Below are 18,388 nucleotides of genomic sequence, written 5' to 3' on the forward strand. Positions count from 1 at the left end.
TAAAGAGGAAAAAATAAATTACATGATAGTAACACAAAGGTCACAGGGTGTAAAATAGTAGTAGGAGATAGTTCTGACCTTCTGTTAATACTTACAGATTATAAAAATACTCCTTTAAAGTAAAAGCCCCAGGAAAGCATATTGCAATTGCAGTAGAATGTGGCTCAGTAGAAGACTCTGGAGTGTAGAATGCTCACTTAACATGCACTTAGCCATGGGTTTGATCCCTAGCACAAAAAACAAAATCCAGTAGAATGTAATGATGAGCAGTGATTTTTTTTAAAACAAACTAAAAAGAGGACAAAAGAATAGATGGGGAAAACAGCAAGTAAATGAGATGATAAACCTAGCAGTGGTGGATACTTTAACCCCAGCACTCAGGAGGCAGAGACAGGTGGTTCTCTTGAGTTTGAGGCCAGCCTGGTCTACACAGTGAGTACTAGGATAGCCAGGACTACACAGAGAAACCAGATCTCAGAAAAAGAGGAGGAGAGGGGGTGTAGAGGAGGAAGAGGAATAGTTAAACCTTTACCCATAATTACATTGTGTGTAAATGCACTAAATATTTCAGTTAATAGATAAAAACCAGATTTTAAAAATATGCATAAACACATACCTCTAATACACTTTGATCACTCCTCATATTTCTTTTGAGGCAAAGTCTTTCATTGGACCTAAGGCTCATATATTTTTTTCCTCTTGGCTAAGCTAGAAATGAGCAGACCCCAGAAATCCTTCTGTTTCTGCCTCACCCCTCATCCCTGCCCTTGGAGCTGGTACAAGTACGCTTTGACTACCCAGTTTATTACATGAATGCTGGAATCCCAATTCTGGATGGTCCTCATGACTTTGTAGTGCTCTTAACCATTGAGCTATCATTCCAGCTCCTATAGTAAGTACTATTTTTAAGAGATTCACTTTAAATATATAAGCTGTAAAAAAAGATTAAAATTTAGAGATTGGAAAGAGATATACGATGCAAAATACCAGCCAAAAGAAAACCTGTGAGCTTCAAGGCAAGAAATACTACAAAAATGAGACAAAGTTCAATGAATATTGATAAAAGAAAGGGTCAGTTGAACAGGGAAACATAAAAGTCCAAATGTTTAACTAACTACATGTCTGTAAATATACAGTGCATAAATAAACATTCAAATAAGCAGGATATAAACAGTTTGTAGATTTTTTTTTCTTTTGGCAGAGGAAGTGCTAGGGATTGGACCTAGGGTCAGGTATGCGCTAAGCCAGCACTCTCCCACTGAGCTACCATTTGAGCCCCCAGATTCCCAAGCTTCAAAAGAGGAAAAGATTATATATTGTCTATCTTTGATTACTGAAGAGGATTAACATATAGCATCAACCAACTACTACTATTTTACCAAAATAATGTCAACAAATATAAGCAATAATGAAATACTTCGTTGACAGAGTGCAAAGCCATTATTATTATCTGTTTTAAGTATGAAGTGTTACAGTCTTTCATCTTCTTATTGAAGAGCAGGCATGAAAGAAATGACTTCCTGCCATACTCCAGAGTTAATGTCTTACTCAGAATCTTAGAAGCGCTTCTGAGGAAGTGATTATTTTTCTGAAGATTGAGGGGAGGTCATTTCTGCCATGCTTTACTTTTAAATTTGTTGCCATAAAACTCTGAATAGTTCTGATTATCAAAAAATTCTGAAGGGTCAAATCTTGAATGAAATTTATTAGGAAAGAGGACTGAAGTATAATTCAGTAGTAGAGCATGTGTTTAGTATACATAAGACCCTGGGTTCAGAGACTGGAGAGATAGCTTAACAGTGGTAAAGAGTACACTACTCTGATAGAGAACTGGAGCTCATATCCAACTTCCACATTATACAAGACACAACTGCCTGTAAGTTCAGCTCCAAGGGTGCCAATGGCCCATATATACTCTGCAAGTTCTTGTTCTTTGCCTCTCTTCTTCTCCCCATCCTTTCCTCTTCTCCTCTTCTCCCATACACATACACACACATACACACACACACACTTACACACACTTAAAAATACAACAGATCTTGTAAAAGTATAAGGCCCTGGGTTCTATCTCCAGTACCCCCACACCCCAAAAGGAGAAGTGATTGGTACTTAAAGTTGGTATTGTAAGTTTAGGCTTATTTAGACTAATTAATGTTAGTCTCTTAACTCCAAAAGCTGTAGGCATATATGATCAATAGCAAAAGGTTTCCAGTTTAAAGACCCTCAGAGAGGACCTTCCCTCAGGAGGAGACCCCTGAGCCAAAGGAACAATCCGAGACCACTGGCTGCAAACTGCAAGAGGTTTTTTATTGAGAGTACACAGGTACCTGCGGGTGTCAGAGTCTCTTTGGAAGACTTGCACGCCCTCAGGCTGGGCAGGGGGTCTTTTATATGGAAATGTGCGGCAGAAGCATGCTGGATACAGGATGAGGTGAGGGTTTCACTTGGGGACAAGCTCCTCGGGGACATGAAGATATGATAATAGCTGAGTTGGCTCTATCTAGGGCACATGTAGTTTTTCCCAGAACTTTTTGTTCCCCTCCTAGGCCTGATGTCTGACCATAGATATCCTGTTTGGCAGCCTAGGAGTACCGACTTTACCTTGAACTTATACTCGTTTGTGTGAAAGCCTTGCAAAATGGCATTACAGAAGCTAAGCTGGGGTCTTTCACAGTTACAGTATGGTTTCATTGAATGTTAAATATTTAGTCATTTTTGCATGTGTCTAACAACTTCTGGCTTTATTTCTGTAGCAGAAAATATATTGGATTTCACTAAAAAGTGATATGTTCTTTGATGAAAACATTGTCTTTCAATTTTTAAGACTTAAGTATTTTGAGGAATCAGTTATTCTTTAGAAGGTCATAAATAAAAATGGAAATAGTTTTTTATCATATTCCATAGGGTTTTTTTTTATCATATTCCATTGTTTTAAAGCAGTCATAGTCAGTGAACAATCTCACTGCTGGTAAGGGTAAGGCTGGCAGTGAAGGTGATAATGGGATGTGGGAAAGAGTCAAGGTTTTGCTGTATTAGTTGTTTTATATGTTGCTAGAATAAAACACCTGAGTTAAGGAAGGAGGGAGGGAGGAAGGAAGGAAGGAAGGGTTTATTTTAGCTCACAGTTGAAGGTACTATCCTATCATAGAGTCATAACTGTAGAAGTGTAACATTGTGTCTAGTCAAGAAGCAAAGAGAGATGAATGCTAGTGTTCAGCTTTCTTCTTTATATTCAGTCCAAGACCCCAGCTCATAGAATGGTACTACCGACAGTTAAGTGGGTCTTCCCACCTCAAATAACCTACCCTAGATAATCCTTCCTAGGTATTTCTAGAGGCTATCTTAATCTAGATAATCCTTGACAGCCATGCTGACATTTTCTCCTAGATGATTATACCATCACAGTCAGTGTCTAGAAGAGAAATTTAGGAAGAGTCCACTTGCTAGCTTGGGACAGTGCACATGGGAAGGAATTTAAAAAAGAATAGAAGAAACTGAATTGTGTAATAAGACAAATCCAAATATGTGATATAGATAAGGAAACTCAGAGTAGTGAAATAGTTATGTGGTTAGTATACACAAAAATAAAGCTAGAATTCTCTCCTAATTTAGTTTCAATTCCTTATTAATTAAAGTTGGGGTTATTAAATGGTAATAGAAAATACCAATCACCCTAAATTCTCAAATTTAGTTGGCACATGAAGATACTGTGTTATAAGTAAAAGTTTAAGTGGAATGAATAATTGGTCATATATTAAAATATAAATTATCTCTGGGCAGTGGTAGCACACTCCTTTAATTCCAGCACTCAGGAGACAGAGACAGGCAGATCTCTGCCAATCTGGTCAACAAGAGCTAGTTCCAGTTACAAAGTTACAGAGAAACCCTGTCTCGGGGGGGAAATATAAATATAAACATTATACACACACACACACACACACACACACACACACACACACACATATAAATGATTATCCATATAATCATTTCTCGGCTTTTCTTTGTATAAATTGATATTTAAATTTTATTCTATTCTCTGTTGAAAATGTCTTTTCACTAGATAAACTTAGTATGTCTTTAGTTATTGGCTAGGACACTTAATCTGTTTTGCTATTTGTAGCTAGGACCATTATTTTTAACGTTTGAATCTTAACATTAGGTATGGTAAACCGTGAAGTACTGGAACAAGTGGAGCGAGGGTACAGGATGCCTTGCCCTCAGGGCTGTCCAGAATCCCTCCATGACTTGATGAATCTTTGTTGGAAGAAGGACCCTGATGAGAGACCAACATTTGAATATATTCAGTCCTTCTTGGAAGATTACTTCACTGCTACAGAGCCACAATACCAACCAGGAGAAAATTTATAATCCAAGTAGCCTGTGTGTGCAGATCTTCCAAAACATAAAGACCTTTGGGAGTTTGTCACGCACGGGAATGAGAAGATACTTTTCACTCTGCATGTTTCTATGGTAAACTGGAATTCCAGATAATGGTTGCACAAAGCAGTTTTTCCCCCTAAGTGTTAAACTCTAAAGTACCAATGATATATCTTATAACTTACTTCATGGTCCAAAGAGCGTCAAGCTAAGATATTGTGACTATGTTGGTGATAGCATGGTAAGAAAGAGCAACAAGACTACTGTTTACTAGTCACTTCCTTTCCTTCCCAAAACTCAGAGAAAACTATTTATTGAAATGGACAAAATTTGAGCTATTATACCATAGTAAAATTTAAAATCAAAAAACTCTATGGGACCAAATAATTCCATTCCAGTCTTTTAAAAAAAATCTCTCGCATTTTTTTTTCAAAAGTTAGGTTTTTGTTTCATTTTGTTTTTCTATTTGACAGTTGCCATGCAGTCTTAACACAGATCTCCTTTTGTGTGGAATGGGCCGAGTCTTCCAGAAGCAAAAAGGAGATTATAAACAACATCAAACACTTGATTTAATGGTAGACCACAGCAATGGAATTTGGAAGCATAATACCCTATGTTCACACTTAGTTCATAGAACTGGAAAGTAGAGACAGCTTTTTTACTTTCGTCATTTTGAATTGTTCATAATGAAAGTACCCAGAATGTGAGCTTGTCATTTGCAAGGTTGTACTGATTGTCTTAAGGCAATGCACAATTGAAATTATATCCAGTTCCAGAGAAAATTCTTAATATTTACATAGCATAAAAATAAAAGCCCAGGGGGCTGGAGAGATGGCTCAGTGGTTAAGAGCATTGCCTGCTCTTCCAAAGGTCCTGAGTTCAATTCCCAGCAACCACATGGTGGCTCACAACCATCTGGAATGAGGTCTGGTGCCCTCTTCTGGCCTGCAGGCATACACACAGACAGAATATTGTATACATAATAAATAAATATTTAAAAAAATAAAATAAAAGCCCAGCATTTAAACAGTCCATTTTAAAAAAATAGATGGAGCACTGTGAAGCATTGTTAAGTGTGCTTTTATGGTGATTGACTCCACACATAAACATCACTAGATCAGGGACTTGAATGCACTTTGCTTGTATTAAGTATAGAATAGGAGAGAGGAAAATGTATTTAAATAAGTATGAGAGAAGAAAATGTGAAAATTTTACAGATACTGGGGTGGGATGGAGTGTTTAATGTTGGCGTTGTGGAGTGACATCATGGCTTTGCTGGCACTCAGAGCTCCTCATTAGCTGTTTCTGAGACTTTAAAAGTTATCAAGTATGACTGTAAAACTAATTTTTCTTAACATATATACTAAATAAGTTTTACGGCCTCAAAATAGTGAAGATAAAGCTTAACACTAATTTCAGTGACGCTATTTTATACAGAACCTTTTTAGAACTCCAATTTTCAAATTTCTGAAACTTCACTTACATTTCCAATATACTTGATGATTATAGTTTCCTTTCATAATATATTCAATTTGAGGAAGAATACATATCCTGAGTAATAATAATTTAAAGAGGGGATTTTTGCCAGTTTAAAGTACAGAAGTAAAACTTTAAAAATGAGTTTTTCTAACTCAAATTATGAAGTATTAATTTGAATTGAGTAGTGCTAATGGTTTAAAGGTCTAGCAAGGAAAAAACTGAGTCTGCTAAATAAATTAAAAGTTGAATATTAATGTTTTTTAAATACTGTGTTTTATAGTTACACTTTAAAGCATTGTATCAAGTTCTTCTATTTTCAGCATATAATTTTAAACTTCTATCATTTTAATCACTAAATTTAAAGTTCTGTGCCATGGTAAATTATGTTCAAATTTAACTTTTTAAATGTGACAAGTGAACTTTATGCAAGTTGGCAAAAAGTTCTGGTACTAAAAGTTCTATTTTTTTTTCCAATTAACCTATTCAGAGAATCTCCTGAGAAGAATGTCGTCCTTATTTGCCCTGATGTCTGCAGTTTGTGTCATGAGTGTTTTAAAGGGCTTCATGTGATCTGTGGTATTGTAGTTTTTCTAAGCAGTCTTCAAAGGGTAAATATGTTTATGTACTAATTCTGGTCAGAAAAATAAGGCAGGAAAAGTTGATGGCATTCTTTAGATTTTAAATGAATTGAATGAGGCAGTTCTTACAATAACACTTGTAAGAATACAACATTAACTTAATGTGTATTCAGTTTAAATTGTTACGTATTTTTAAATTGTCACAAAAAGAAACAGTTTTGTACATTTGGAAGATTTTTTTACCAACAGTTTTCATCTTTATTGTCTAAACTTGGAACTTTAACCCTTACCAAAAAAGAAAAGTTGGCAAAAACAGCCTTCTAGCACAGTTTTTTAAAATAAATAATGATAACCTAAGACTTAATATTTTTATAAAATGTTGTGATATTGTTTTGTGGATAATTGAAATAAAAATCTTTGTTGTATGCATCTATATATCTTTTCAGTTGCTCATTAACTTGATTATTCTGAATTTATTCTTCCATTGGAAAAATGTTGTTAGAAATTGTACATCCCAACCAACTAGAGTTAACATCAGTTCTTTCTTTCTTAAGTTCAGAACACTATTGAATTTATTTCACACGATTAATTTTCTGTGTATAGTAATGACATTTTCTAAAATTGTATCCGCAAATACAGCCACTGTGTCACATAGAGAAACCTGGGTGATTTGAGGGAAGGTATTTCCAACTATGCAGGAGTTAAATAGGATAGACGCTTTGTACAAAAGTCTCTGTGTTCTACAAACCTCTTTTCACAGGTTTAAGGAAAATAAAAATTTAAATGCCTGCTCAAAAGCTTTTGTGATTTTCAGTATTATAATTGTATTAACTATTTTTTACTACTACTTCATATAAAATTGTTGCCCCCTTTCATGATTTCAAAAAAAAAAGAAAGAAAGAAAAAAAAAAGAAAATAAAACCCAAATAGCAATCAGTACAATGCTTCCTTCAATTCATTGTTGATGTTGTTTATTAATAATTCCTTAGAATGTTTTTCCAGCTGGGCATGTTGTACATGCTTCTAATCTCAGCATTTGGGAAACAGAGGAAGGCAAATCTCTTATTTCCAGGCCCAAACTGTATAGGTAGACAGTTCCAGATCAACCAGGGTTACACAGCTTACTTTTTTTTTTCTAGTTTCACAATTGACTTTTAGTGTTATATGTGCTTGATTAACATTTAAATTGTACATTTGTACTTTGCCAAGTATTTCTTTTTATGCTTAGAAAGCATTTTTCTGCCCCAATATTAAAAATTCATGCCACCTATTTTATAGTTTTTGCTTTTTAAAAATATTTTGATTTATTTAGAAAGCTATTGGAATATGAAACATGACTTTATAGTATATTATCTCTTATTTTTCTTTGGGTTCCCAACACAGTGAAAACTCAAATCAGTCTTATGTGGGGGCAAAACTTAACTTGGGTCTCATTGGTGTTGCTATGTATTGGTATTGGAAGATGATTGTCATCTCACTGTGATTCCTCTGTTCTCAGGATGTCATTGCAGAGCTTCTGAAGGCCATTGTATTAGGGTTCTCTCGATAACAAAACTTATAGAATGAATCTCTATATATATCAAGAAGGGATTTATTATAATGATTTTTAAGCTGTGGTCCAGCTATTCCAACAATGACTGACTATGAAAGGAAAGTTCAAAAATAGTAGTTGCTCAGTCCGTGACGCTGGTTATCTCATCTGGTCTTCAGTATACCCTGGAAGCCCAAAGTCATTGGCTCTAATGCCATTGAAGGAATGGACTTGCTCGTGAGGTACAAACAGGCAGCTTCCTTCTTCCATGTCCTTAATTGGCTTCCAGAAGAAAGTGTGACCCAGATTATATCTGGACTGAAGGTATGTCTTTCCACCTCAAGATCCATATTAAATCATATCTCTTCTCAGCTCAAAAGACCTGGGTTAAAGGCATATTTTCCTGCTTCAAAGATCCAGAGTAAATATAGTCAAGTTGACAGTATAGTCACTACTTCCTTTCTTAAATCTGTTCTTCTGAGCCATTGTGCCAATGGTGGTTTTGTTTTTGCACTTTTTCTGTTGTGGTGTGGGAAGCCCTTCTGTATATGTGTTGCTTTTATTGGTTAGTGAAAAAAGAAACTGCCTTGGCCTGTGATAGGGCAGAGTAGAGCTAAGTGGAGAAAACTAAACTGAATGCTGGGTGAAGGCAGAGTCACAGGACACCAGCTGGAACCTTGCAGGTAGGCCACAAGCATCATGGTAAAATAGAAAATAATAGTGATATAAGAGCTAGCTAGCAATACACTTAAGTGATTGGCCAAGCAGTGATTTAAATAATAAGAGTTTCTGAGTGGTTATTTCGAGTCTGGGTATCTGGGAAAAAACAAGCAGCCTTCTTCAACACTTGTTTAAACCACGGCTGCTTAAACTTTCCATTTGTGATCCCATTTTTTGCAAGAAATTTATATAACTGGATAAATAGATAATAAAAATAATACTGATGAAGTCATAAATTTATTTTAAGGTAATTCTTCAGTATATCTTTACCATTTATTACAGTTAAAGGTAAATGTATATACTAGTGAGATGGATGTGTCTTTATTTGGGGTTTTTCCATTTGAATGCAAGGTCTTTTGTTTTTTTTGTTGTTTTTTCCCATTATTATTATTATTATTAAAAATTTCCACCTCCTCCCCCCTCCCAAATCCCTCCACCTCCCCTACCCCTGCACCGCCATCCTCCTCCCTCTCCAGTTCCAAAGAGCAGTCAGGGTTCCCTGCCCTTTGGGAAGTCCAAGGTCCTCCCCCTCCATCCAGGTCTAGGAAGGTGAGCATCCAAAAAGACCAGGCTCCCACAAAGCCAGTATATGCAGTAGGATCAAAACCCAGTGCCATTGTCCTTGGCTTTTCAGTCAGCTCTCTTTGTCCAACATGTTCAGAGAGTCTGGTTTGATCACATGTTCCATCAGACCCAGTTCAGCTGGACTTGGTAAGGTCCCATTAGATCAGCCCCACCGTCTCAGTGGATGGGTGAACCCTCGCGGTCCTGACTTCCTTGCTCATGTTCTCCCTCCTCCTGCTCCGCATTTGGACCTCTGAAGCTTAGTCCAGTGCTACAATGTGGGTCTTTCTATCTCCATCCATTGCCAGATGAAGATTCTATGGTGATATGCAAGATATTCATCAGTTTGGCTATAGGGTAGGGCTATTTCAGGCTCCCTCTCCTCAGCTGCCCAAGGAACTAGCAGGGGACATCTCCTTGGACTCCTGGGAAACCCTCTAGAGTCAAGTCTCTTGCCAACCCTAAAATGGCTCCCTTAATTGAGACATATACTTCCTTGCTCCTATATCCACCCTTCCTCCATCCCAGCCCTCCCATTCCCCCAAGCTCTTCCCATCCTCCCCTTCTCACTCTTCTCACCCCATGTCCCCTTACCCCCCATCCCCACCCCCAAGTTCCCAATTTTTGCCTGGCAATCTTGTCTCCTTCCAATATCCAGGAGGATAACTGTATTTTCTTTGGGTTCACCTTCTTATTTAGCTTTTCTAGGATCATGAAATAGAGGCTTAATGTCCTTTATTTATGGCTAGAATCACTTATGAGTGAGTACATCCCATGTTCATCTTTATGGGTCTGGGTTCCCTCAGTCAGGATAGTGTTTTCTATTTCCATCATTTGCATGCAAAATTCAAGATGTCATTGTTTTTTTACCACTGAGTAATATTCCAGTGCGTAATTTTTCCACATTTTCTTTATCCATTCTTCCATTGAGGGGCAACTAAGTTGTTTCCAGGTTCTGACTATTACAAATAATGCTTCTATGAACATAGTTGAACAAATGCTTTTGTCATATGATATGGCATCTCTTGGGAATATTCCCAAGAGTGATATTGCTGGATCCTGGGGTAGGTGGATCTGGAATTTCCTGAGAAACTGCCACACTGATTTCCAAAGTGGTTGCACAAGTTTGCATTCCCACCAGCAATGGATGAGGGTACCCCTTCCTCCACAGCCTCTCCAGGAAAGGCTATCATTGGAGTTTTTTATTTTAGCGATTCTGACAGATGTAAGATGATATCTCAAAGTTGTTTTGATTTGCATTTCTCTGATCGCTAAGGAGATTGAGCATGACCTTAAGTGTCTTTTAGCCATTTGAAGTTCTTCTGTTGAGAATTCTCTGTTCAGTTTAGTGCCCCATTTTTTAATTGGGTTAATTAGCCTTTTAAAGTCCAGTTTCCTGAGTTCTCTATATATTTTGGAGATCAGACCTTTGTCTGTTGTGGGGTTGGTGAAGATCTTCTCCCAGTCAGTAGGTTGCCTTTTTGTCTTAGTGACAGTGTCCTTTGCTTTACAGAAGCTTCTCAGTTTCAGTATGTCCCATTTATTCAATGTTGCCCTTAATGTCTGTGCTGCTGGGGAAGATAGGAAGCTATCTTCAGTCCCCATCTGTTGTAGGGTACTTCCCACTTTCTCTTCTATCAGGTTCAGTGTATTCAGATTGATATTGAGGTCTTTAATCCATTTGGACTTGAGTTTTGTACATGGTGATAGATATGGATCTATTTTCATTCTTTTAGAGCTTGGCATCCTGTTCAGCCAGCACCATTGGTTGAAGATGCTTTCTTTCTACCATTGTATACCTTTAGCTCCTTTGTCAAAAATCAGCTGTTCATAGGTTTGTGGGTTAAAATCTGGGTCTTCCATTCCATTGGTCAACAGTTCTGTTTTTGTGCCAATACCAAGCTGTTTTCATTACTGTAGCTCTGTAATAGAGTTTGAAGTCAGGGATGGTAATGCCTCCAGAAGTTCCTTTATTGTATAATGATGGACGTGGGTCTTGTAGTTTATCTGTTGTTCTCATTGGTTAACTAATAAAACTGCTTGGCCCTGATAGGACAGAAAATTAGGTAGGCGTAGTAAACAGAACAGAATGCTGGGAGAAAGAAGCTGAGTCAGTGAGTCAGTGAGTCGCCATGATTCTCCCACCCCAGACAGACACAGGTTAAGATCTTTCCTGGTAAGCCAGCTTGTGGGCTACACAGATTATTATAAATGGGTTAGATCAATATGTAAGAGCTAGCCAGTAAGAGGCTGGAACTAATGGGCCAGGCAGTGTTTAAAAGAATACAGTTTCCATGTAATTATTTTGGGGCATAAGCTAGCCATGCGGGCGGCCGGGTGCCGGGGACGCAGCCCCGCCACTCCTATTACTACAGTATAAGATTGTTTTGGCTATCCTGGGTTTTCTGTTTTTCCATATAAAGTTGATTATTGTTCACTAAAGGTCTGTGAAGAATTTTGTTGAGATTTTGATTGGGATTGCATTGAATGTATAGATTGCTTTTGGTAGAATTGCCATTTTTACTATGTTGATCTTCCCAATCCAAGAGCAAGGGAGATCCTTCCATTTTCTGGTATCCTCTTCAACTTCTTTCTTCAATGCCTTAAAGTTCTTTTCAAATAGATCTTTCACTTCCTTGGTTAGAGTTACCCCAAGATATTTTATGCTACTTGCAGCTGTCATGAAAGGTGATGCTTCTCTGATTTCCCTCTCTGCTTTTTTATCCTTTGTCTATATGAGGGCAACTGATTTTTTGTAGTTGATCTTGTATCCTGCCACATTATTAAAGGTGTTTATCAGCTGTAGGAGTTATTTGGTAGAGTTTTTGGAGTCGCTTATGAACACTATCATATCATCTGCAAATAACAAAAGTTTGACTTCTTCCTTTCCGATTCGAATCCCTTTGATCTCCTTATCCTGTCTTATTGCTATTGCTAGAACATCAAGCACTATATTGAAGTGGTATGGAGAGAGTGGACAGCCTTGTCATGTTCCTGATTTTAGTGGATGGCTTTGAGTTTCTCTCCATTTAATTTAATGTTAGCTGTTGGCTTTCTGGATATTGCTTTTATTATATTTAGGAATGAACCTTGTATCTCCAGTCTCTCCAAGACCTTTTTCATAAAGGGGTGTTGAATTTTGTCAAATGCTCTTTAGCATCTAATGAAATGATCATATTTTTTCCCTTCAGTTTATTTATATGATGGATTACATTGATAGATTTTTGTATGTTGAACCAGCCCTGCCTCTCTGGGATGAAGCCAACTTGATCACAATGTATAATTTTTTGGATGTGTTCTTGGATTCGGTTTGCCAGTATTTTATTGAGAGTTTTTGTATCGATGTTCATTAGTGAGATTGGTCTGCAATTTTCTCTCCTGGTTATGTCTTTGTGTGGTTTTGGTATCAGGGTGACTGTAGCTTCATAAAAGGAGTTTGGCAATGACTCCTCTGTTTCTATTCTGTAAAACACATTAAAAAGTATAGGTATTAGTTCTTCTTGGAAGTTCGGGTAGAATTCTGCATTGAAACCATCTGGTCCAGGGCTTTTTTTGGTAGGGAGGTTTCTCATGACAGATTCCAATTTATCAGGACTTACAGGTCTATTTAAACTGTTCTCCTGGTCTTGATTTAATTTTGGTATATGGTACTTATCTAAAAAGGTGTCCATTTCTTTCACATTTTCCATTTTTGTGGCATACAGGCTTTTGTAGTAAGATCTAATGTTTCTCTGAATTTCCTCTGTGTCTGTGGTTATGTCCCCCTCTTTCATTTCTGATCCTGTTAATTTGCATATTCTTTCTCTGCATTTTGATTAGTTTGGATAGGGGTTTGTCAATCTTCTTGATTTTCTCTTAAGAACCAGCTTTTTGTTTCTTTGATTCTTTGGATTGTTTTCTGTGTTTCCATTTTGTTGACTTCAGCCCTCAGTTTGATTATTTCCAATCTTCTACTTCTCCTGTGTGAATCTGCTTCTTTTATTCTTCTAGAGCTTTCAACTGTGCCCTTACGTCTCTAATGTCTGCTTTCTCCATTTTCTTTATGTGGGCACTTAGTGCTATGAACTTTCCTCTTAGCACTGCCTTCATAGTGTCCCTTAGGTTCGGGTATGATGTGTCTTTATTATCATTGAATTCAATGAAGCCTTTGATTTCTTTATTTCTTCCTTGACCCAGGGGTGGCTCAGTAGTTGACTGTCCAATTTCCATGAGTTTGTAGGCTTTCGGGGGGTTAGAATTGTTGTTAAATTCTAAACTTATTCCATGGTAATCCGATAGTACACAGGTGGTTACTACAATTTCTTTGAATCTTTAGATGTTTGCTTTCCTACCAATTATGTGATCAATTTTTGAGAAGGTTCCATGTGGTGCTTAGAAGAAGGTGTATTCTTTTCTATTTGGGTGCAATGTTCTATAAATGTCTGTTAATTACATTTGGTTCATTACATGTGATAGTTCTCTTATTTCTCTGTTTAGTTTCTGTGTGGTTGACCTGTCAGTTGGTGAGAGCAGAGTGTTGAAATCTCCTACTCTTAGAGTGTGGGGTTTGATGTATGTTTTGAGTTCTAATAATGTTTCTTTTACATAAGTGAGTGCTTTTATATTAGGGGCATAGATACTCAGGATAGAGACTTCCTCCTGCTGAATTGTTCCTGTTATGAGTATAAAGTGTCCATCTCCATCTCTTCTGATTGATTTTAGTTTGAAATCAGTATTGTTAGATATTAGTATAGCCACACCCGCTTGTTTCTTTGCTCCATTTGATTGGAAAACCTTTTCCCATACCTTTCCTCTGAGATAATGTCTGTCTTTCAGTTTGAGGTTTGTTTCTTGTAAACAGCAGAATGTTCTATTATGATTTCATATCCATTCTCTTAACCTGTGCCTTTTTATAGGTGAATTGAGTCCAGTGATAGTAAGTGATATTAGTGACCAGTTGTTGTTAACTCCCGTTATTTTTTGGTGGTAGAATTTGTGTGTTTCCCTTCTTTGAGTTGTGCTGGTAGAGGGTTGTCAGATGCTTGATATGGGTGTTGTTGGCTTCCTTGTTTTGTGATTTCCCTTGTAATATTTTCTGTAAGGCTGGGTTTGTGGCAACATAATGTTTAAATTTGTTTTTATCCTGGAATATCTTTCTTTTTTTTTCATTGATGGTGAATGGAAGCTTTGCTGGGTATAGTAGTTTGTGCTTGCATCCATGTTCTCTTAGTGTCTGTAGCACATCTATCCAAGACCTTCTGGCTTTCATGGTTTCCATTGAGAATTCAGGTGTAATTCTGATAGGTTTTCCTTTATATGTTACTTGATCTTTTTCCTTTGCAGCTCTTAATATCTGTTCTTTATTCAGTATGTTTTGTGTTTTCATAATTACATGGCGCGGGGATGCTTTCTTTTGATCCAGTCTATTTGGTGTTCTGTGTGCTTCTTGTACCTTCTTAGGAATATCCTTTTTTAGGTTGGGAAAGTTTTCTTCTATAATTTTGTTGATTATATTTTCTGGGCCTTTGAGCTGTAATTCTCTCCTTCTTCTACCTCTATTATTCTTAGGTTTGGTCTTTTCAGTGTCCCAGATTTCCTGGATGTTTTGTGTTAAGAATTTCTTGAATTTGTTTTGTTCTGTAATCAGTGAGTTTATTTCCTCTATAGTATCTTCAGTGTCTGAGATTCTTTCTTTTATCTCTTGTATTCTGTTGGCAATACTTGTCTCTGTAGTTCCTGTTCATTTACCCAGAATTTCCATATCCAACCTTCCCTCAGATTGTGTTTTCTTCATTACCTCCATTTCATTTTTTAAGTCTTGAAATGTTTCCCTTACCTCTTTGATTGCTTTTTCTTGTTCTTCTTGGGTATCTTTGAGAGATTTATTCATTTCATCTACCTTTTTGTTTGTGTTCTCCATTTCTTTATGGCAGTTTTTCACCTCCTGTTTAAGGTCCTCAATTATTTTCATTAAGTTCTGTTTAAGGTCAATTTGGAGTAAGGTGTTCAATTCTTCTTGTTTCAGGATCCCTGGATTCTGGTGAGGACATGTTGCTTTTCAGGTTTTTGGAGGAATTCTTGCATTGGCTCCTGCCCATCTCTTCCTTCAAGTGGAGTCAGGAGAGTCTTGGTGTCTTAGTCCAGTCTTTGCTGTGACTGACTCTCTGGGTGGATCTCCTCATTGCAGGAGCAGGGACTGTTCCTTTCCGTCCGGATGGAACTCCTAAGCATTGAGACAGTGATGCCTGGTAGCCCAAGGACACTGCGGACAAAAGGGCAAACATAGGGGCAGGGCAGGGTTGAGTAGAACACAGCAGACCTTGTAGCACAAGCTGAAGGTGCCCACACTCCCTTGTGGGGACATTCAGGTCTGCCTGGCAGGGAGACACTCACCCCTCTGGGTGGATAGCCTTAGTGCAGGAGCAGGAAACTGTTCCTGAGCCAAGAACCTTGCAGACAATAGGGCAGACTTAGGGGAGGTAGGGTCGTGTGTAACAAACCCCTGCATCAGGAGCTGGGGGAGGGGGGCTGTGTTCCTATTGCTTTTATTGTATTTAGGTATGATCCTTGTATCCCTAACCTCTCCAAAACCTTTATCATAAAGGGGTGTTGAATTTTGTCAAATGCTTTTTCCGCATCTAATGAAATGATCATATGGTTTTTTTCTTTCAGTTTATTTATATGGTGGATTACATTGATAGATTTGCGTATGTTGAACCAGCCCTGCATCTCTAGATGAAGCCTATGTGGTCGTAATGGATAATTTTTAAAATGTCTTGGATTCTGTTTGCCAGAATTTTATTGAGAATTTTTGCATCAAAGTTCATTAGTGAGATTGGTCTGTAATTCTCTTTCTTGGTTGGGTCTTTGTGTGGTTTTGGAATCAGGGTGACTGTAACTTCATAAAAAGAGTTTGGCAGCTTCCTGCAGGGGCTATAATCCCTGTCTACTGCTTCTCTCTTCCTACCCCACCCAGCTTGCACCCAGAAACCCCCCCTTCTGCCTCCCTCCCCTCTTCGGCCCTTAACATCACCCAGCTCAGCCTGTTTGGGCGCTGGGACTAAGTCGTGAGTGTAACCGGGCAGGCAGGCGGAAGTCCCTTTTTCTCAATTGTCTGCCTGCAGCAAGCAAGGTAGGCCCTTTGTTTGCGAGCTACCTTCCCAGCAAGGAGATCTGATCTCGGTGCCAGAAGAGACGTCAGTGGGGTGAGTGAGTTCCTGACCCTCGGCAGCAGCCCGGGAAACAGAACACAGACATTCCTCATCCCCCTATAGTTCCTGGTCTTTCTGTAGGGGTTATAATCCCCGGCTACTGCCTCTCTTCCTACCCCACCCAGCTTGCACCCAGAACCCCCCCTTCTGCCTCCTTCCCCTCTTCGGGCCCATAACATCACCTAGCTCAGCCTGTTTGGGCTTTGGGACCAAGTCGTGAGGGCAACCAGGCAGGCGGGAGAGAGTCCCTTTGTCTCAATAGCCTGCCTGCAGCAAACAAGGTAGGCCTTTTGTTTGTGAGCTACCTTCCCAGCAAGGAGACTGGATCTTGGTACCAGAAGATCCATCAGTGGGCACGGAGATCTGATCCTGTAAGAGAAGATCCATAGGGGAGCACTCAGAGGAAGAGATGGACAGGTGCCAATGTAAGAATTCACCCAACAATCTGAAAAACAACATGAAACCACCAGAACCCAGCAAATTTACAGCAGGAGGACAGGAACACTGTTGTTCTTAAAAAGTACTGCAAGATCCCCGGTGGCAGTAGGCAGCAGAAATGCTGTAGGTCCCAAATAGTGGCGGAGGGCCATGTGGTGGCAGGCAGCGGGCTCTGGGAGCAGCCAGTCCCAGGCAGAAATGGCTGCCAGTCCCAGAGCGGCGGCCTGAGCAGTGGTGGCAGGCCAAGTGGCGGCAGACAGCGGGCCCTGGAAGTAGCCAGTCCCAGGCAGAGATGGCTGCTGGTCTCAGAGCAGTGGTGGCGGGCCATGTGGCCGCAGGCAGTGGGCCCCAGGAAGAGATGGCTGCTGGTCCCCGAGCAATGGCTTGTTCCAGGCAGGGAGACACATGGTGGGCGGGCAGAAGACAGAAACATGGATAGACACAACATGCAGGGTGAGGTTGAATGTTTATTCAGGGGGTTATGGAGGAGGAAGGGTGAAGGGGGGGACAGAGAGAGGGAGAGAGAGAGGAGGAGGAGGAGAAAGAGACAAGGGGAAAGAAGAGAAGTGGGGAGAGAGGCAGAAGCAAAGCTGCCTCTCTGGGAGGAAGATGGAAAAGAGGACGAGCTCAGGCCGGAAGCTGAAGATCAGCCTGCCTCAGAGGATGGGGAGGGGAATGGGTGTGGCTTGTCTCTTAAAGGGACCAAAACCATAACACTACCAGGTCTTCCTTATAATAAAAAGCACGCACATCAAGGAAGCAGTAAAGGAAGGGGCCAAGATGGTGGCGGGCAGGTCAGAGGTAATGGGAGTGGCGTGGCTTGTCCCTTAAAATAACAGGAAAGCACAACAAACACCTTAGTCATAAAGTAGAAAAAATTGACTTTATAAAAGTAATAGAGGCCCTTAAACAGGAGGTGAAAAACTCCCTTAAAGAAATGGATGAGATGAATAACAAAAGGTATGAAGAATTGAGTAAATCCGTAAATGATATCCTAGGAAAACAATCAAACAGATAATGGAAACAGTTCAAGACTTGAAAACTGAAATGGAAGCAAGGAAGAAACATAAACTGAGGGCCGGCTGGATATGGAAAATCTAGGTAAACGAATAGAGACTACAGAAACAAGCATAACCAAAAGAATAAAAGAGATATAAGAAAGAATCTCAGATTTTGAAGACATCATAGAGAAAATAAATGCACTGATAAAGAAAACAGGAAACCCAACAAACTCTCATCCCAAAACATTCAGGAAATCTGGGACACAATAAAAAGACCAAAGCTAAGAATAATAGGTGTAGAAAAAGGAGAAGTACAGCTCAAAGGCCCAGAAAATATATTTAATAAAATTATAGGAGAAAACTTTCCCAACTTAAAGAAAGATATTCTTATGAAGGTTCAAGAAGCATGCAGAACACTGAATAGACTGGATAAAAAAAAATCCCCTCACCATATAATAATAAAAATACAAAACATACAGAATAAAGAAAGAATATTAAGAGCTGCAAAGG

At 38.8% G+C, this 18,388-nt stretch overlaps 1 protein-coding gene across 3 annotated transcripts in view; it reads left to right on the forward strand.

Moving 5' to 3' along the window:
* Window positions 1–5,300, forward strand: part of LOC121458917 (tyrosine-protein kinase Yes) — a 70,856-nt gene extending 65,556 nt beyond the window's left edge. For all 3 annotated transcript variants that reach the window (XM_041668306.1, XM_041668307.1, XM_041668305.1), the window contains exon 12: window positions 4,160–5,300. In XM_041668306.1, the coding sequence (XP_041524240.1) occupies window positions 4,160–4,368 (209 nt within the window). In that variant the 3' untranslated portion in view covers window positions 4,369–5,300. The remainder of the gene's footprint in view (window positions 1–4,159) is intronic.
* Window positions 5,301–18,388: the final 13,088 nt, after the last annotated feature.

This window comes from Microtus oregoni, unplaced genomic scaffold (genome assembly GCF_018167655.1).
Source record: "Microtus oregoni isolate MIOR12 unplaced genomic scaffold, Mior012 000018F_ref0000195, whole genome shotgun sequence".
In the NCBI taxonomy this organism is placed as follows: Eukaryota; Metazoa; Chordata; class Mammalia; order Rodentia; family Cricetidae; genus Microtus; species Microtus oregoni.